The sequence below is a fragment of the Bubalus bubalis genome, chromosome 6 (assembly GCF_019923935.1).
Source record: "Bubalus bubalis isolate 160015118507 breed Murrah chromosome 6, NDDB_SH_1, whole genome shotgun sequence".
Lineage (NCBI taxonomy): Eukaryota > Metazoa > Chordata > Mammalia > Artiodactyla > Bovidae > Bubalus > Bubalus bubalis.
In genome coordinates, this window is record NC_059162.1 from 62,271,715 (window position 1) to 62,293,623 (window position 21,909).

Here is a 21,909-nt window from a genome sequence, read left to right on the forward strand (position 1 = left end):
GCTTCACATAGAAAACAGCATGCCCTAAAACATATGTAACTTTGAATAAATAGTTTACAGACAAAACTATGCATAATTTTTTACTTTCATACTGAACAAAGAACATCGAAGCTGGTCTTAACATACAAAGCTAAATTATTTATGTTAGAAGTTAAAGCCCTTAATCACCAATGTGTATCATATTAAAAGGTTCCAACCAACCTTCTGAGCCAGCTGATTTACCCAGTGTGAGGTACAGTTGCTAAGATCAGGGCCCTTAGGGTTCCATGTTCCAGTGGAAAGCACACAGAGATACGAGGCAGTTCCTACAACAGATGCAGAAAACAACAGTGAAATTGAAACCATTTTTCCTGCATGCATTCGGGAAATCCACTATGATGATCCTACTCCATGTGTTAAATTTTGAATAAACGCTAATGGAAGTAGTTGACAATAACTGACAAAAAGCAGAATATAAACAGTAAATATAAAGTCGGCACAGAAATATCAGACATTTACAGCAAACAAACAAAAAGCCCTTTTTCTTGGGACTCATCCAAAATGATACTTTGCAATGAGAAACACAGCTGTTAGGCAGTCTCACTAGAGAATCCATGGGCCTAAATCTCAGGCTTGACCTAGGACTTGAAGAAGGAGCGGGAATTCAAAGCCTGATCTTAAAAGACTTTTATAGTTTCAAAACTTTTAAGTTGTCTACACATGCTATATTACCAAAGTAACAAAATAACAATTAAGTTAGCTATTGTAAATATCTTTTTCCTCAAATAAAATCACTTCAGTGTAATTCAGAACCTCCTTAAAGTTTTAATAGTATATGTAGTATCAATATTTGACAGGAAATACCTCTCGTTCCCTTGGGACACGGTCGTTCAACCATCATTCCCCTTTGTGTCTGAGGCCACCTTATCCCCCTCGCGTCTAATGCTTCGCAGAATCTCTCTGGCAGGGGAAAAATATTTGTTACAGGAGGAATTTTGGTTGTAGAAACTGCTGGAGGTGCTTTTGTCCCTTTGCTTCCTTCCTGCGATCCAGCTACAGTTGTGCTCATGGGGCCTTTCTGTGAAGTAGTGCTTGTGGTTGATACTGTGGTTTTGAACATCTCAGCTGAAGAAGTTATTGTCACAGCTGTGGTAGGCACTATGGAAAAGAGATGAGTATGTTAATCTCAAACACACATCATATTCATGTGAACGTCTGCACAGGCACACACACACACACGTACACACACAAAAAACACAACCATCCCAAACCAACAAAATGGGGATCACTGAGAATATCCACAGGGTAGGAAGAAGAATGAATCTCTTCATTTATTCCAACTCACTCACATTGCTGGCTAAGCGACTGGCAGTTTGGGTTCTACCCTAGATTTTGCTCTCTGACTGTGTTTTAGGCTTACTTCTTAATGAAATATTTGATAATACAGTTTATGTACAATTTCAACATATATCATCTAACAGGAAATGTGGATAGTTTAATATAAAGTTTCAATATACATATCAAATATAGCATCATATCAGATACATAATTTAGAAAAAGCCATTTATTATATAAGTTCATACTCTGAAACAATAAAATTCAAAGTATCAACAAAAGTCTGACCATTACATATAATTAGGACAATAGAAAATTTCAAGTCACCCACTCTACATCTTACAGGGAAACAAATACTGTGACATCTTTCCACCCAGCAGCCATTCTTGCTTGAAAGATTTTTGAGCATGGCTGATTAGATCCAAACAGAAGATAAGCTTGGCATGCTTGTTCTGTTTTAGCAAGGAAACATCTGAGGCTTTGACATCTTTACTTTTGAAAACGTAGATATGAAAAGAAACTAGTTCTGATCAGAGGTTATATGTAATCTCATCAAGATAACGAGTTGGACCAAATTATGCCTAATTCAAAACCAACTCTACATATTAACAGAGAGTTTAAAAGGACTTACAATTAACTCACTTAAAAGCAGAAATTTAAAAAGAAAAAAAATTTAAGGTTATTCTGGACTTCCAACATTATTTTTAAACTGTTAAATCCATTAGGTTAAAATAATAATGGAGTTTAATGTTTTCCTTCATTAATGACCACTTAGTTTAAAAAACAAAAAAATTCTCTGAGTAAAACTTTAATGGCATCATTTAAAATCTATTAGGTGATCACACTAAAGTTTTATCAACATTTAGATTACCGAATCTTAAGACTTTATAATTTTGAGGCTTTAAATTTAAATCAAGTAGAGCAAATTAAAAGTAACTATTTTTAATGATAATCTTATAAAACATTAAGTTATTTTATGGTTTTGCTACACATAAGAACCAGACTAGAACATTAAAACTTCTTAGAAAACAAGTTCATATTATCATTGACATAATTAGTATTTTAAGCTCTGGTCCCTAGATAGTTTGCATAATTCTGACTCTATGACAGAGTATGCTAAGTTTATCAGAAAAAGCAGTGTACACCTATTTCTAGTTCTTTAGTTGTGAGAAACTTCTTGTTACCAATAAGTGCAAGATACATTTTTGACAGTCTCTTTTCACTAGAGAAACTTCTTAACCAACTGGTTTATTTCCAAGGCATTGGTTACTAATCATATGAGAGAATCCTGTGTATTAGTCAAGCATCATGCCTAGCCAGCTGTTGCAGAAACCTATTCAAACCTGTTTATCTTTTTTCTGTAAAGCACTTGCCTGACATCTTGTTAAACCTCATAATTTTCTTTTGATTACAATGCAGCCAAGCTTTCAGTGCTTTCTCAATTAACATTTGTCAAAAGCATCACAATCTTTTGAAGAAGTGTTAAATGAATGTTGTTGAATCAAATCTTAAAGGGGGTGGGAAATCGGAGCAAAGAGCAAAGGGCAGAGCAGAATGGTTTAGTGCTACCCATCTGATGTATCCCTTGACACTGTACTAATTAGTACATATTTAATGACTGAAATATGTATTAACAATATACAATTAGTGATCTGTTAGCTAAGCATCAGTAAAGATTCAAATAAATGAGTGAAGGTAGGCAATAAAATGACCTCTATTAAATGCACAAAACTTCCTGAAATATTCTGTAGCCCATTTCCATGTGTCACTGATAATATATTTTCATATCTTTTATCTTTTGTTCATTAAAAGAAGTTAAACTTCTTTAAGCAACACATTCTTCACTTGTGAATCAATGAAATATTGGGGTATCATGAAAATAAACATGAACATCAACTTTAAGTGGCAAAATGTAACCCTTTAGGAGGACAACTACAAAACTGTGCAAGGACAAGATTTAAGAACTTCAAGAGAAAGCAATTTTCTAATACTGAAGCTAGAGATGAGGAGGTATTTATAAAAATTAATGTTTCTTTCCTTAGATGAAGACAGGTCACAACAGGGCACCCCATGATGATAAAAGCTTTCATTTACTCAGCATTTATGTACCAGATGCTGTGCTAATCATCACTCATGGATCATCAGATCATCTTATTTAATCCTTACCACAACCCCATGAAGTAGGCACTATGATTATCTTTCTTTTATAGAACAGAAAACTAAGCATTGGAGGAGGTTAAGCAGTTTGTTTAAGGTCACTTGTCCATAACGCTCTTAAATGTTATGATCTTACTTTTCTAGACAAAAGATTTTAATAGACTCTGAGAAAGTACGACACCCCACAAAGCAATATGTCCTTATTTTGGAGCATTTAATTGACATTGTACTCTGTGTAAATCTCTAAAAGAAGAAAAAATGTGGGAATATAAGGTACTAAAACAGTAATAATAAAAAGTTTCACAATGAAATGTTTGTGGCAAAAGGCTCAAAACTCAAGAACTTCCTGTAAATGGTAATAGGAAACATGACAAGTCACAATAGAATTATACTGTAAATCTAAACCCTACTGTACACAGCCTTCCCAGAGTTATCAGGTGCCGTATCAACACACAGATTAAATGACTTAGCATTCTACCTACAATATATCATTTAAGTACAGAGACCTAGAAACAGTGACATTAATGCTAATAAACATATATATTAATAAGTACCCATGAAAACCTCAACAAACACAGTCAGACTGGTTAAATTTACTATGCCAGTTATTTATTAAGAACTTGCTAATTATTATCAGCTTTTTCCTATGTGAAAACATTTTGAGGATAATACGTATTTATGATAAATGAGATGGTAGTTATTTCCCTCTTCCAAGTCCCCAAATTCATCCATTATTACAAGCTAGAGTGATAATATAGTCTAGTAAGGCAAAAGCTGCAGCAGATTTATTAAATTTACCCTTATCAACATCTAAAAACACCAATCATCTTTTAATTACCATTCATTATCAGCGGGAAGATGTTTTAAGAAATATTCTATATTAAACACTTCTTAAATAATAAATCTAACTGGCTCTCTTAAAAAAATGTCCCTCATGTTGTTTGCCATGCTTCATTATTACTCTAAGTCAGATATTCAGAAACCATCAGAACTCAAGACAATATTTTTCAATAATGTTTGGGATATCAAATCTGCAGACAGATTAAGTATAAATCAATTCAGATTAAGACACAGAAAACAGTTAATATATGACCAAAATGGCTTTTTTCCCCTAAGCCAACATTATAGAGGAAGAAAGCAAAAGAGAAAAAACAGATCTAGTTTAGGATAATGGAGCAAATTAACTAAGCAGAGAAGACAGAAAGCTAAAAATTTAAAGAAAACAGGAAGATGTATTTGAAAGCACTATGAAGGCAAAGTAATAACATACTTGTACTGTTAGGAATGGAAGGCATGGATTTATATAGGGAAAAATACTGCAGCTAATACAATGTGAAACAGTCCATAATTAAAATTATCCATTTTACAACACAATATGTATCTTGGCTACATACATGATAGCAAAGCCAGTACATAGTCTTGCTAGCAGTGGCTTATTGGTTTGACCTAAATGTATGGGCCAGAATAGTTCTGCAAGGCCCCATTTACATGCAGTTAGACATCAGCATACATCTTGGATGAGCAAGGCAGGAGTCTCTCTAAAAGCATCTGAAGATGAGTTATGAAGAGCAAGCAAATAAGAGAATATACTTCAAACATCAGCAAGAAAAATTTAGGTCAGATAAAATTTTTTACCACTGAGGGTTTAAGAAGAAGTCAGTATGGACTTTCACCTTCTGAGAATATATGAGAATGGCTATTTTGAATAACACAACACTGCTGTAGGAATAAAGCTACTACATATGGCAAAGTTTCTCATTTTCAAAGCTAGTAACTGTTCTTTCCAAAAAGCACCCAAAATTATCAAAGATTCTTTCATCTGAAATGGGTCAAATTATTTACTAGAACATATGCCACACGTGGAAAGTGACATTATTACTCATCTTGTATTCCATAAAGTGCTCTGTGACAAGGAGGCGGGCAATGATTCCTTATTGAGCTCAATCAACCTGTACTCAACTTTAGGAGTTATTTAATTATCAGATCAATCGCTCAGTCATGTCCAACTCTTTGCGACCCCATGAATTGCAGCACACCAGGCCTCCCTGTCCATCACTAACTCCCGGAATTCACTCAGACTCACATCCATCGAGTCAGTGATGCCATCAAGCCATCTCATCCTCTGTTGTCCCCTTCTCCTCCTGCCCCCAATCCCTCCCAGCATCAGGGTCTTTTCCAATGAGTCAACTCTTCGCATGAGGTGGCCAAAGTACTGGACTTTCAGCTTTAGCATCATTCCTTCCAAAGAAATCCCAGGGCTGATCTCCTTTAGAATGGACTGGTTGGATCTCCTTGCAGTCCAAGGGACTCTCAAGAGTCTTCTCCAACACCACAGTTCAAAAGCATCAATTCTTTAGCGCTCAGCTTCTTCACAGTCCAACTCTCACATCCATACATGGCCACAGGAAAAACCATAGCCTTGACTAGACCAACAACCTTTGTTGGCAAAGTAATGTCTCTGCTTTTGAATATGCTATCTAGGTTGGTCAAACTTTCCTTCCAAGGAGTAAGCGTCTTTTAATTTCATGGCTGCAGTCACCATCTGTAGTGATTTTGGAGCCCAGAAAAATAAAGTCTGACACTGTTTCCCCATCTATTTCCCATGAAGTGGTGGGACAGGATGCCATGATCTTCGTTTTCTGAATGTTGAGCTTTAAGCCAACTTTTTCACTCTCCACTTTCACTTTCATCAAGAGGCTTTTGAGTTCCTCTTCACTTTCTGCCATAAAGGTGGTGTCATCTGCATATCTGAGGTTATTGATATTTCTCCCGGCAATCTTGATTCTAGCTTGTGTTTCTTCCAGTCCAGTGTTTCTCATGATGTACTCTGCATATAAGTTAAATAAACAGGATGACAATATACAGCCTTGATGAACTCCTTTTCCTATTTGGAACCAGACTGTTGTTCCATGTCCAGTTCGAACTGTTGCTCCCTGACCTGCATACAAATTTCTCAAGAGGCAGATCGGGTGTTCTGGTATTCCCATCTCTTTCAGAATTTTCCACAGTTTATTGTGATCCACACAGTCAAAGGCTTTGGCATAGTCAATAAAGCAGAAATAGATGTTTTTCTGGAACTCCCTTACTTTTTTGATGATCCAGCGGGTTTTGGCAATTTGATCTCTGGTTCCTCTGCCTTTTCTAAAACAAGCTTGAACATCAGGAAGTTCCCGGTTCACATATTGCTGAAGCCTGGCTTGGAGAATTTTGAGCATTACTTTACTAGCGTGTGAGATGAGTGCAATTGTGCAGTAGTTTGAGCATTCTTTGGCATTGCCTTTCTTTGCGATTGGAATGAAAACTGACCTTTTCCAGTCCTGTGGCCACTGCTGAGTTTTCCAAATGTGCTGGCATATTGAGTGCAGCACTTTCACAGCATCATCTTTCAGGATTTGGAATAGCTCCACTGGAATTCCATCACCTCCACTAGCTTTGTTCATAGTGATGCTTTCTAAGGCCCACTTGACTTCACATTCCAGGATGCCTGGCTCTAGGTCAGTGATCACACCATCATGATTATAATCGGCATTAATTTTTTTTTTTTTTTTACTTTTTTTTTTCTAATGGAGGGGAAGAGATTTACTGCTACCCAAGAAACATTTAACAACTGTGAGGGCAATACAGGTTACAAAAAATGATTAATACATATTCTCCAGGCAAGAATACTGGAGTGGGTTGCTATTTCCTTCTCCAGGGCATCTTCCAGACCCAGGGATTGAACCCAGGACTCCTGCATTGCAGGCAAACTCTTTACCGACTCGGCCACCAGGGAAGACCCTTTTACAATGTCAAGTTCTGTCAATTACTGAACTTTGCCTTTTACAAAACTATAGGATAAGAGAGTACCATGGTACTAACTTTTAGGAAAACAGCTGAGACATAGGAACTATCCCTTGCTGGCCTCAAGAGAAAAAGATATGTCTGAATTTAAAAATAAAGGATACTAAAATAATATCAGTAAAGATTTTCATGACCTAATGGAAGATTTCATTGTTGAAAGTTTATCAATGGTACATTACTAAAATTTTTAACCAACAAATTCTAGATATTCATGAATTAAACAAAAAGAGGGCTTGCACTGGTAGCTCAGACGATAAAGAATCTGCCTGCCATGCAGGAGACCTGGGTGTGATCCCTGGGTTGAGAAGATTCCCTGGAAGAGGGCATGGCAACCCACTCCAGTATTCTTGCCTGGAGAGTTGCCATAGACAGAGGAGCCTGGCGGGCTACAGTCCATGGGGTCACAAAGAGTCAAACATGACTGGTGACTAAGCACAGCACTAAGGCATGTCATTACTACCCATATGGTATGAAGAAAAATCACACATTTCATATTCTATAACTCAAATTAGAATTCAACTACAAAGGCTCATGCTTTTGCAGTCTTAACCCTATGACAATATTTAGGACTTAGTGACTTACTAAGTCACTTACTTACTAACTGACTTAATAAGTTACATTATTCCTTAAAATATGTATATGTATATGTAGCTGTGTTTAAACATGTGGTTATATACTGCTTTAACAGAGGAAAAAGATATTAATTCCTGTTCCACCTTGTTGAAGAGATTGATTTAGTTACTCCAAGGACATTCTGGTTCCTACAATTCTGAAATAACTCAATAACGTGAAAATTTCAATTAACTCAGAAAATTGAAAAAATAATTCAGATCTTTTAAACACAAATATTATTGTTCAACTAGAAAAGACTTATAATTAGGTAAACTCCAATATATTAAGAGATCATTCTTTTATCATGAGTATGAGGTAATCTTATTTTAATGAAAATTCAAAACTTAATTTACCCTCAAAACTTATTTACTGCAGAACTGAAGTAACTTGACAAACTAAAATATATTTCCAAAGATTTATAAAGTAATGATCCTTTATAAAGATACTTAAAGAGAACACAAATTTTAAAAATGCTAGCAGAACTGTCTTCATAAAGCAATACTTGGGATCATCTAGTGCTTAGTCCATGTGTAACAGTTAAAATCCAGAAATATTGACCTAATACCATCACAAATTTATGGGGAAATAAAAGCATGTAATTTTACATGATGATCTAGAAACAGCAGACACCAAAACTTTAGAACGCGTATGCCTGGCACTGTGCATCAAGCCTAGCAATTCTCCTGGGACTTCCTAACACACATTTCCTTTAACCACTGGCGCCAAGAAGTTAAGAGGTCTGCACACAGATTCTAATCAATTCAGAAGTCAGGTAGGAAAAAAACACACAAAGCTAACAGGTTTGTAGTTGGCAATACATTTTTAGCAATGGAAATCTAAACTGACGAAGGATGTGACAATTTTTTGAAACCAACATTTAAATGCAATTCAGAAAAAGAAAATGGACCAAAATAAGGCTAAAATGTACACACTATATGACAATTTGAAATGCCACAATATTATCACTTGCCCTTTAACTACAAAAAGGGGAAGAAAATAAAGAGGGATAAATTAAGTCTTAAAAATAAAGTTTATAAAAGATATAAGCATTAGCAAGTAAAATTCTTACCTTGGGCAGGATCAGGTGGACCAAACTCCAGAGAATATCGTAAAATGAAGTTATTGTTCCACACATAGAGTTGGTTATCTCTTGGATTGTAATCCACTGCAGCAATATACTGGTACTGGTTGGGGAAGGGAACATCTACATATTCTCCTCGGTTTAATCGGGTATTGTAAATATAATCAATTGCATTCTTGCCTGTTTCACTCTCATTGTCTTGATAAACTGACCTGACCACATAAAGGACTCCACAGATCATAAAAGCATTTGAGGCAGCTCGTTTGTCATATACCGTCTCCCACGTTGCTTCAAATCGAAGAGTGTATGGATTCAGTTGGCTAATAACTATCATTCCATTGTTCTGCTCAGTGGCATAAATGACCCATAAGCCGTTTTCATCAACTGCTAGGTCAATATCAGTTTTTCCTCCCCATCTATATGGTGAAGTATCATGATAGTTAGCGTAGTTAATTATGGCCTCTCCACTCTTAATTCTAGTCCTCAAGTCAAATTTCACAATATTCCTTGTTCTTTCTTTGTTAAAGAAGACAGCACCATCATATACCACAAATCCAGTACCATCTACTCGATTTGGAAGTTTATAGGTTGTTGTTTGGCGACTGTTTTGGAAATCTTCTAAAGATGCATATTCTATTAAAGTATCAGTACGATAGGGAGTCCAGGGCATGAAATAAATTTTATCTGCAGCCTGAAGAGGGTCCTTGCACCAAGCACCTGCCTTTTGTTCAGCTTCATATATACATGGTGAGTCCACAATTGCTTTCAAGGTCCCAGGGCACACAAAAACTAACATTCATAGAGAAAAAAAACAAGAATTAAGCAAAGTTAAAAGATTATACAAGCAAGCATAAGTTTCAATGATTATAGATCAAAAAAGAAATTCACCTTATTAACATTTAATTTTACCAAAATTTATACTTAAGACAAATACTACCTTTCTTTCTTCAAGTTGCCATAATCAATGCACAAGTTTATTTTCACAAATACAAACCAAAGTTTAAGATCATTCATAATCGAGCTAACAATTTATACTTTTGCTATGTGTTTTATCTTACAGTTCTTTTATGCTTTAAAACTTTGTGCTTTGTGCATAAAAGTGAACAAAGTACTTTTAGACCAAACTTTGTACCCTCCCTCCCTTAGCCCACTTATAACCCCCAAAAGCAAAACACCAAAATAAAGCAAATAAAACAAAAAGTCCAGTGTGAAGGCTTATTTAGAACTTCTACGGAAGTTAGACTGAAAACAAAAGTACTTCAGTTGAAGGAACATAAATATTCAGAAAATGCAATTAGAAGCAGAGAAAAGTAAATACAAGGAAAGCAGTGATGAAACGACCAGGAGACCCTGTAACCATGGCATGCTATGGAGAGGGTTCTGGAAGCCAGGCAAGATGACACTTTAATACTAAAATATCCAAGGGGGTCAGAAAAAGAGATAAAGGGTGAAAAGAAACAGAGAAAGGACAGCTCCCCCTCGCCGACTTCAGAAATTTTACCCCATCACCAGATTTAGCAGTCATATAATTTCAATGTAAACAGTTGACTTCTTTATGAGGTGCATTTATGAGATCCTGCTGATTGTATTTAAATGTCAGGAATGTTGTGGAGGAAGGGAAGGGAGGAGGTAACATCCATAAGGCACATAACAAGGAGCTGGGGTTCAAACTGTATACGTTATTTACCTTTTTGCTCCACTTCTATTTTAAGCATCGGAAGAAAAAAAAAAGTGCAAGGAAAAAAGAAAAAAGATTAAAATAAATTGACTATTAGTCTAAGACTGAATTTGTAATAGATGCTAAATATAGGAAGAATAAGAGCTGCACTACTTTGGATAAAGAGAAACACACAACAGGAAAACCTAGCAGGAGAAAGATACTAAAGTTACATAAAAGAACATGGATCAATCATTTTAGTAGATTAAGGAGGCAATACAAATATGTTGGCATGTTGTTTCACTTAGTGTACCTGAATAAATAATGAGACTCTTCACTAATGTGTGGTATACAGACTCTTGCCTTTCCAGCATTCTTAATAAGTTTTACTTTAAATAGGTATGCTACAGACACAACTGCATGCATAGGCGTGTTATTTCCATTTATCTTATCATGTGAACTCATTATTAAGCTGACTAAAATTAGGTAAACATAACAACAAGGATATATGTTTACAAAATGGCAATTCGATTTTGAAGCTCAGGTTAAATGTAATGAATACTGGTATTTTTACATTTTTCAAAATTACGTATGTAAGAAGAAATATATAATTATGCAGCTCAGTATGTTTCAATTTTTTCTATTAAATTCTGCTTCTAGAAAAAACCATCTTAACTATAAAAAATTAGCCTCCTTTTCAGGAATATATAAGCCTCCCCCTTTATCCCAATAGTTATATTGAAGGGTGGGGTAAGATAATATACTTTTCCTCCCCACTATAATGAGTAACTTTACTTATTTACACATATATTTACTTTATATTATAAAATTCTCATTAAATTCTCTACATCACATTTCCCAAACTTGTAATACAAAATCTATTTTTAAAAAAAGTAAGCAAAATACATACAAGGAAAAAGCAAGCACAGTAGGCAAGGAGAAAAAGGAAGAAAGAATTATGGTTAGCTTATTATGACATTGTCTACCATCATCAATTTACACAAAAGCAAGCTAGCATGCAACAATCATACTGAGCATTCAAAGCAAATACCTCGATTTCCACAGACCCCATGAAAGGTAAATGCTTTCATAAAACAAACCTGATCAGTAGAGTTACAGGAGAAAAAATCCTCCCTTCAAGATATTTAAAGAAATAGATTATAAAGTTACGAAGTATGCTATAGAATATCCTTGCTGGTAAACAATATTTAAATAATTATGAACTATAAAATATTATTTTAGATTGTATGTAGGCTTCGAAGTATGTTGCCTGAATTTCAAAAAGTGATCAGATTAATGTCTGTGATTCCCCCTCTTCCCTTATTAAAATGCATTAGGGTGTGCCAATACTGTAACTCCAAATGGGTACTCAAAGATACTGTAGTTGCACATTTCATTAAATGCCTTAGCTTGATTAATTTTTCTTAAATTGCAATAATTCATCAAGATTAAATACTGACCTCCTGAAATACCTTAGGGAAAAATGAGTTTTGTCATAGGAAACCTTCCACATTAAGAGACCCTGCCCCAATCCAACTTGGTCTATTTAACCACTTTCAGGAAACATACTTGCTTCATTAATGAGTAAATCTGACTACATCCAGTAAAAATGAAATTCAGTGTTACTGATGTGGAACAATTCTTTTCTTTATTAACCACTAGTCCTAAAATTACTGCTCAGTGAAGAGCAATATTATACCTGCATAGAATCAATAATGGAAGGGGCGTGGTGGGAAAATAAGGATAAAAGAAATCATTAGTGGTGAGTTTGCTGAGACTAACTCTATATACAGCTATATTCTTTCCTTTTAGGAAAGGATGATTTTACTCAAATACATCAATTAAATGCAAAGAATGGAAATAATTAATTTAAAAATGTTATGCATTTAAAACAAATTAAAACAAGTTCAATAAAGGATGTAGAAAGTATATTTTGTTTTCTATTAATTGAAAATGGCTGAGTTAGTTTTATTACTTGATACACTAAATCGACAGTGCAGTTACTATGCAAAATATTAAATAGGTAAGACTTCATTTATGATTTAACTGGTATCATTTATATAAAAAATAAAATGGATATATATTATATATAAAATTTACAATTTTAATGAAAACTGAGAAGTAACATCCAAATGTAAAAGTAAAAATAAATTAAAACCTTTGATGATTGATAAAGTGTATAAAATATAGATATTTAAAACAAAAGGCCTCACATTATGATTTTTATGACAACCTAAAAGATATATAGCTCTGTCAAATTAGTCAAAATTTCATCAACCCAGAAAAATACAATAAAGTTAATGAAATTAGTATTTTTATCACAAATATATGCTGTAAGTTGTCTTAAGAGGCTGTACGAATTAATTCATAACAATACATTTACTATGCTATAGAACAAACATAAACACATGACTCACTAACAACAGTGGAGGACATAGTTTTGAAGACAAGAAGTCGACCCAAACAAGACCTACATACTCTGTATCTGAAGTGACACACTATTTCAGTCTGAATAATCTTATGTTTATTCATTAATAATGACACATCAATAGTAAAAGGTTTTTTTTACTCATCAACTAACACATAGCTAAATTTATGGTATAATTTTAAAAACTTAATTTGAAATAAGAGGGTTCAAAAATAAAAAACAAATCATGCCTATGGGACATGGAAATTCTGATTTGATTATTCTCCTTTATCCATAGGATCCTTATGACTTGTTTTAAACACATATTCATTCAATTACTAATCAAATATAATACATGTGTCTGTCTATAAACATACAAAGTAAAACAAACTACAGCATGTGTAATGGACTCTGTTGCATAAATTTACTATAAAATTTTCAGAGATCATGGAAAATTTCTGAATTTTTGTTTTTAAACTAAGAGAAAATAGTTTGGGTTGGATATGTTTCTGAGGCATTTGCTCAGGATAGACAGTGGCATAAAACCGGATGATAACAGACACATAATAAATGCTATTTGTTGGTGACAGTTTTTATCAACTAAGCAAAGGATAAAAGGAGTATGCAAACATTACAACCTACTAAAACACTATTAAAACAAGGGAAAAGTGAAAGCTAGGAGATTAAAATTAAACCAAGTATGAGAGATGATTATAACAGAAGCATGAGGAAAAGAGATTGAGGAGATAACACAGACCCAAAATAAGATCAAAACTATCTAAAAGGATCACTGGCAGTGAAAGTCCTGGAATCCATAGTGTGTCACCCCTGTACGGTATATAGGAAGTATAATTACTTCTATTCTTTAGCAAGGAGTAGTTTCTACAAAGCCACAGACTTATTTCTGCTTCGTGCAAATATCTAGAAAGGTAACAGCAAATTTATTACTGTCTTTTTTTTTTTTAAAGGACACACACTAAAAAGAACAAATACTTCTCTTGAGAATAGCTATTTGCAAGTTTGGTGCACAATGTACAACACTTCTGGAGAACTGAAAAAGTAAAATTTTGAAAGTTAGATGTTCCAGAAGATATCCACACTTTCCTTTCTTTAAAAGCACATGAAATAACTTAAAAGTCTGAAAATAATATTATCTTAACACTGTTCTTGATCTTTAGACTAGGTTACAGGAACTGGCTCCAGAGAGACAATTCTTGGCAGCTCTGACTGATTCCACTGTGTGGGAATGGATGCTGTATTCCTTTTCTAACTTGAGGACAGAGACCATGCTAAATTCACGCAAAAGTGACTTTACGGAACAAAATTTTGGTTAGCTCCAAAGAATACAATGTTCCTCTAGTGGCACAGGAGAATGATTATGTGAGCCACCAACACTACACACAAGAGAAATGATACAAAGATCAGTGCACTCAGTAGGCTTCCAATCCTACAAATGGTATAGAAAATACTGAAAACATAAAAAGCATCCATTTCACGGTAACACAGGAACACAGAGCAGGAATGAAAAGAAAAGATAATCTGTGTTTGGCCTTTAACTGATTCCCCACACAAAGGCAATTTATCAAAACTGCGGGCAGAGAAGAGAGACAGCGCCTTCACGGGATGTGTAAGAATGTATCACTACCATATTGGACATAGTATAGTTATCTAAAATTGGCCCTTTGTTTTCAGAAATGATAGTTAAAGCATAGAAACCTAGTTTTTAAGGTTCTGGAAAAAAACTATTACACATCGTTTTTTTAAGGAGGGAAGTCCTCCTAAAGCAAATCAATAAAATTTCTGCTAAAGAATTCTTAACTCAAATGCCTATGAATTAAGGTGACATGACACATATATATATATTTTTTTAATTTAAAAAGTAAAGGTGATAAGAACAATACCAAACAAAATATACTTAATCTTTTTAATCATCTAAAGTGCTTTTTCCTACTGAAAATGCAGAATACAATTCTAAGTATGAATTCTGAGGTTAGAAGGAAAACTACACAAAATTACACTATTAGCTGAAGCCTAATTATGAAGTTTCCAATTAAATTTTAAATATCCTGCTAAAGGATATTACTAAAAATGGATGTTGAGAAATTAAAAATATGTGTTACATACTTGTTACATCTATTTTTTTTTTTGGTTAAGATTTTATCACCGAATCTGGTAAAGGACTGCTCCCTTAAGAACAAGGAACAAAAAGGAAAGCACTTGCCTCAGTTAACTGCGGTGGTAGCTTTCACCAGGCATTAAAGTTACCACAACAGCAGGTAGCCATTCGAGTAGCTTACTATTAAAACTGAAGTCAGTTTCTTCTTTAGAAAACTGTGAGCCAAACCAATTTGTCAGCAACTGGTATTGGGCAAAAGTACAGATTTCTATCAGCCCTATTGAATAGCTAATTCAAGTTTGTTTTCTGGAAAAACACTAGCCTTAAAAGCCAAACACTTAAGAACACAGACAGACACTTGGCCAGCTTCACACTGTGGCTTCCTTCCACACTTCATGAAGCTAATTGGAGGCCCAAGTCTGTTAGTGCTCTGCATGCATAATAGTTTTGTAGGCCATAAACATATGCTTCTTTCACATGGGTCCTCTTTCAGCATCAATGAGAAATGCTGTAGAAAGTGAAAAATATAAACTTCATACTTACTGTAAGGGACACATTCATATTGGACCTCAAGATATTTGTATGTTCCAGGACATGGATCAGGAAATACATCTGACCCAGTAACTACTATACACTGTGTTCGATTGTTGCACCTGGAAAACAAAACAAATCAAACTTGTGTAATAACAATGTATTTGTTTATTCTTAATAAAAAATATAATAGATAACTGATCCATATTGTCTTTAAGCAACTAGTACCATAACTTTTAAAAATTCAACTGATAATAGCTTACTGTAAAGAGATACAAAAAGTCCTATTTTATTTATGTTGTCATACCTCTGTATCATGGGTCACAATGAATTTTTAACTGGAAATAAAAAGAAAATCACTGATAGTTTTCTGTTATTTTAGTATACATTTTAATTGAAGTTTTTGACATGTTCAACATGTACTGAAAATAAAACGTACTTGGTTTCCTACTATATTTAAGAATTAATATTGCACCTAGAAGAATGGAACTGAACAAAAGATGGAGTCATAAATTGAACAGCGTGGAAATAAATTTTGAAAACATATTAAAACAAAAGAAGAGCCAGGTTGTTAAGTTTATTCTCTAAATCAGGTTTTTGTGTTGTGTTCTATTACAGATATTATACACTCTTGAATACCAGATACCAAGCCAATGGATTACACCTTCCATGCTTTTGGCCTGTCTATATGATAGAATGCATTGAAAGCATTTAGCATAGTGTCTGGTACATACTGAGTGTCTAAGCATTGCATTACATTCACTATTTTCACAGATCAATATACTTATATTTTCAACATGATTATACAGTCACTTTTTCTAAATTAACACTCCCTGAAATACAACATTAAAAAGAATGTCACTAACATGAGACCTGGAATGCCCTATTTATTCCTATTGGCAATATTTTCTTATTTTGTGTTGTCAATGATTCATTGTCATTGAGACTATTAGAATTAAGTTAGAATTCTAGGCAAGATGATTATTTATTTAAGTTCTATGAATTTGTCCCAATGATCTTGTTATAAGCTATATAAAGGCAAGAACTATTTCTTTTAAATTAACTTTCTTTTAAATTTAATTTTAATTTAATTTCTTTTAAATTTGACTTGATTACAACCCAATGGAATGTTTGCAGGGTTCTTATTATATTTTCTGTCAGTATATAAATTAGGAAGACAAAGCAAGCAGAACAATAGCATTTTAACAAAATTTACTTAATAATTTGAGTGTGAGACATTCCATAGTGCATTACTAGACTATAGAATGGCAAATAAAGAACGAAAGCCTAGTTTTTAGCACAACTAAGTCAAGTAAGGGGAAGGAGAACTGTGTCAGAGAGGAGTAGGTATGTAAGTCATGAACCTTAGAGCCACTTCAGCTCAAACCAGGTTGATTTTCCCTGCAGAGCAGCAAGACCTAAAAACTTCTATAGGATCAATTATGCAAATTTTATAGGTCAAGGTATAATAAAATGAACTTCAAGTGGATGCTTTAACTATTAAGTAAATTATAACTAAAATTGCTTATACAAATATTAAACTAATGCACAAATCCCTTTATTCAGTACTTCTCTTAAATGGTTCAATCATTTAAAGAAATTTGCCAGTGCTTCTCCATTTAGTGTAAATGAATTATTTTAACGTGACTCATGGAAAATTTTGATATCCTAAAATTTTAAATCACAAATGGATTTAAGATTTCTCAATAGATCAATGTCTATTATTTCAACCAGTTCATTTTCTCCTTAATTTCATAAGAGCTCATCACTTCTTTTAAAGTTTCTTGATCTCAAGAATTCTCAACCACTAACCTAGCCCCCATCAAAAATTAAAATCGTTAATTTCCTTGCTTGTACTTATTCATACCAACAAAGATCCTCCCTTTATCTCACCCTCAGACTTCTCAAAAACAAAGAAATCTAAACTCCTGTGGGTTAGATACCCCTTTTATATACCCCATCTATATACATATTATAGCCACTCAACAAAGCTCTTGCATGTTTTAATATTTATAAAAACGATCTTAATATTTATTCAAAATATCCTCATGATAGAAACCTGATAAAATAACAATCAATGTCACAATATGTTTGCAGAAAGTATATAAAAGATAAGTAGTCTTGCTTCCATTAATTTGTTTAAAAGAAGATAAACACCATAAAATGAAAAATAATTGCTCATATTTACTTTTTCTGAATAACTCTACATTAGTCATTTGACCACAATTACAAGTTCAAATTAATGTCACAAGCAATTATAATAATTTATATCACATAATTTTTATTTCACTTAATAATCACATTGCATAAGACAGCAAGAAGTACTAATTTTAGAGCTAAGTGTTTAAGTAAAATTGAAAAGGTTAAGAAACTTAATGGAGTTCCTACAAATACAGTTATATAGATTTATAGAATTCACAGCCTCCTAAGATGTCAAAAAGGTTTATTTTACATATCAGAAGTGCAAGAAAATAATCTTGAGGGGAAAAAAAAAGGAATATGGGTACTAAAATAGTAAAGGGTCAGCAAGAAGAGGAACACAATGGTGCAAGAATATCAGATTTGCATATCAGGATCTTGATTGATGGGAAAGAAAACCTAAAATCTTAGAGAACCAAATGATGGAAATAAAACTACAGACTATGTACATTCTTTTATGAATGAAGCAAGTAGTCTTAAGTTTCCAAATACAGAAAGTGTAAGAGAACAAGGAAAAAGGAAATACCCTATGTGAGCTGTTAGTACTAAGAAAAATCCGAAAATTCCTTCACCATTATGCTGTTAGTGAGGCTGTAAAACTACAAACTGCTATTATTTAAGAAGACAGGGAAAAAGAAAGCAATTAGTTAGCCACAGAGGCAAAGTAAATTCCCACCAACTGCTCAGCTTCAAGTTTTCATTCTAATGAAAATAAAAAGTCACAACTAAGCCCAGAAAGGAAAGGCATTCAGCCGTTTGCATTCTCAGCCCTAAGAACATTTGCAGGCTTGAGCTTCTCTCTCTTCCTCCAGAGAAAAAGATTTATCATAAAGGTATGGCTATATGAACAATGAAAGTATCAGTATATTTAGTAATACCATGTGGACTCATTCTGTTAAAAATTTATACTTTTCTTAAATGTGAAACATAAAAATTCAGTATGAATAAGAACAAGGCAGAAGAGGATAAACTGGGTTTTTTAAATAGGTGGACTTTAATTATGACTTGAAGGAAATGGAATTACTGTTCTCATAAAGAAACACTTCAGCTTTTAAATAATTGAACTTATTTTATTAGATGTTTGTAAGGATACACAATGAGTTAGGATAGTTAAAGCACTGGTTCTCAAAATGTGGTTGTTAGACAAGGAGCATCAACTGGGATCTTGTTAGAAATTCATTCTCATGTCCCACTAAAGACTAACAGCCTCAGAAACTCTGGAGGCTAGTACCCAGCAATCTGCTTGAACTAGCTCCACTGATATCTGATTTATGGGGACCACTGGGTTAGAGGCAGGTTTAGGTACCTTAGTAAAGACTAGATTATATATGGGAACACATGCTTTTGCTCTGTAAGTCTTAATAAAATACAAGTGACATAGAAAAGCCTTTAGTGATGAATATGATTTATGCAGCAAGTACATGCTACAGTTTACAATGTTAACGTATCTTCTATTGCTAATTTTGATCATAAGAATCAAGGATCCCTTGATTCCTAACCTGAGAGGTCTCAGTAAGTACAAATTCTAAGTACATGTATATATCATATGTTGAGCCCATTTTCAACAACAGAGGGAAAGTGTAATCTTTTCCTAGCTAATGAAAATATATAACACTAAATACACCTGGAAATAAAATTTTTGGTAATCTGTAAAAATATGTTATGTTTCCTAGACACAAGATGTCATTAAAAGTAACAGAAATCAAATCAAAACCCAATGAAACCACTGCAAATTTTTCTACATTTAACCTTTGACTTATCTATTCAAACACATTTTAATAAAGTAGCTCAACTACGGGAAAACATACTATTTATTGTTTTTAGAAAGAACTCAAGGGACGTAAAGGCAGTCCTTACAAAAATTTACCTTTAAGCAATTTCTTGGATATAATATATGATTTAACATCATCAAATAAGTAAATGTAAAACTACATATGTACTCAAATCTCAAATTTTAAGCATATAGTCATGTTTAATGTTCTAATGACATTCTAAAAATTTCACAAAGTTGGCACGTTTAGGTAAAAGGCTACGCATTATTTCACATCACTGGTTTAAAAGCACCATTAAAAAAATCACCTATGTATTATTTCTATACATTATTTTAGGTTACAACTTTCTATCATATTAAATATTTCTTCCTCTAATTTTCAAACCTAAAATATATAAATAAGGTAACACTCATCCTTAGAATTCCATATGTAAAGTAAAATAAATCTAATAATAAATACTTGGTAACATGATCGAGTTGAGATACCAGAATATAGTTATTTCTGATACTAATATTCATAAAATTTACATTTTAATCATAAAACCCACCACACGGAAAATCCAAAATCCTGCTTTAATGGCCAGAGAGCTGCTTTAAATGGAGCAAAAACATCTGAATTTAAAAAATTATTTAGAAAATCATTCCTGTCTTTCTACTCTAGTGGGAAAAATTATATTCAAAAATAAAGCTAAATGTACATCTCAAAAGCTGAAGAAAATAAACAAAAAGTTTTGGAGATTAATGGTCTATTAGAATACTTTCCATGTACAATGGAGTACCAGTATACCTGCTTATTAGCAAAACTTAGAGTATGATATTTGAAGTCCGTGATATTGTCTAGGTTTGTGCAGAGTATGTAAGAGAAAAATACTTTCAGGAATATCTAGAGTATCTTTTAACCATCACAATTAGCAGATGGTAAGAAGTTCAAAGTATTATAAGTCTATTTTATTTTTTAGAGATAGTCAATGTAATCAGGTTTCAAAATTAAATTCTAAGATATCTACAGTATTTTTTGAAATTAAGATAAATGTTGCCAAGAAAAATGTGTAATTGATAAAAATGTCTTTTATAAATATATATTATCATTAATTTACATACTAGTATATGGAAATTACTTAGAAATTATCAGCACAGATTAACAGTGGTATTTTAAAGAAACATTATCTTTTTATTTTGTGGACAGTAGTGCTTCATCTCTAATGAAACATCAATAATGCAAATAAACTATTAATATGCTGCTTTCCTTAATCTTTTAAAACTGTAAATGAAAGAAGGAACAGTGACACATTACTTATTATAATCTGAGAATAAAGTATATAAAAATCATCAGTATACCATATCATTTGACTCTGTTCAGAAGCAAAATTATTTGCTAATTGGGGAGATTAGTGCTTAAAAGCAGAGGCTTTAGAATAAAACAGAATTGAGGTTTTAGTTCCAGCCCTCTGCTTACTTAACTGTGAGTCCATAAGCAATGTACTAAACCTTTCAACCTTAGCTTTCTTATCTGTAAACCATAATACCTCCTTTAGAAGTTTGTCATTAAGGTTAAATAGGATAATGTAAGTAAACCCTTTGCAGAATCCCTCAACAAATATGAATTACCAATAACAACAAAAGTATCAATAAAAGTACTCCTTTATATAAACTGGACATAGATTTGCGAACCTTAAAGGTGCAGAACATCTTTTGTTCTTCCAGAGCATCCCCTGTATTTCCCATATGATTTCCTGTGTATGGCTTTAAAAACAGGCTGAAGTAGTCAGCAAATTTGTTTCCTTTCCAACTCTAATTTTGAATTGTACAATGCCCAACAAATTGCTTTTACTCTTCTTTTGATTATCTTCTGCTCATTATTACACTTTACCAAGTGCAAAGTATGGAGATGAGATTCCATGTGTAATCTATTGTGAGAGGTGTTTTAATCAATAGTCTTGTTCTGCTGATTAAGCAGGGGTTTCTGTTTTGGCAAGATAACATTAGTCTCTCCAGTCATGCTCCAAAAACCATTGGGAATCTTTCCCAGATCATTAGATATGCTACAAAAAAGCTTTGGTACATTCTCTTTTCTTCCTTAAATTACTTCTTCACTGTCCCATCACTCCCGTTTCGATGGCACTGCATTATTATTGCATCTCCCCTGAAACTTGCTCTAGAGCTATGTCTCCAGGCCATAGGATGCCATTTTCCATTGAAGCTTCTGCTTGAAAATATAAATTAA

At 33.4% G+C, this 21,909-nt stretch overlaps 1 protein-coding gene across 14 annotated transcripts in view; it reads right to left on the bottom strand.

Moving 5' to 3' along the window:
• The window catches only part of ADGRL2 (adhesion G protein-coupled receptor L2), a 302,557-nt gene that overhangs the window by 43,578 nt on the left and 237,070 nt on the right, over window positions 1-21,909 (bottom strand). For all 14 annotated transcript variants that reach the window (XM_044944794.2, XM_044944795.2, XM_044944790.2 and 11 more), the window contains 4 exons: window positions 15,728-15,837; window positions 8,993-9,793; window positions 844-1,137; window positions 202-305 (listed from right to left, as the gene is read on the bottom strand). In XM_044944794.2, the coding sequence (XP_044800729.1) occupies window positions 202-305; window positions 844-1,137; window positions 8,993-9,793; window positions 15,728-15,837 (1,309 nt within the window). The remainder of the gene's footprint in view (window positions 1-201; window positions 306-843; window positions 1,138-8,992; window positions 9,794-15,727; window positions 15,838-21,909) is intronic.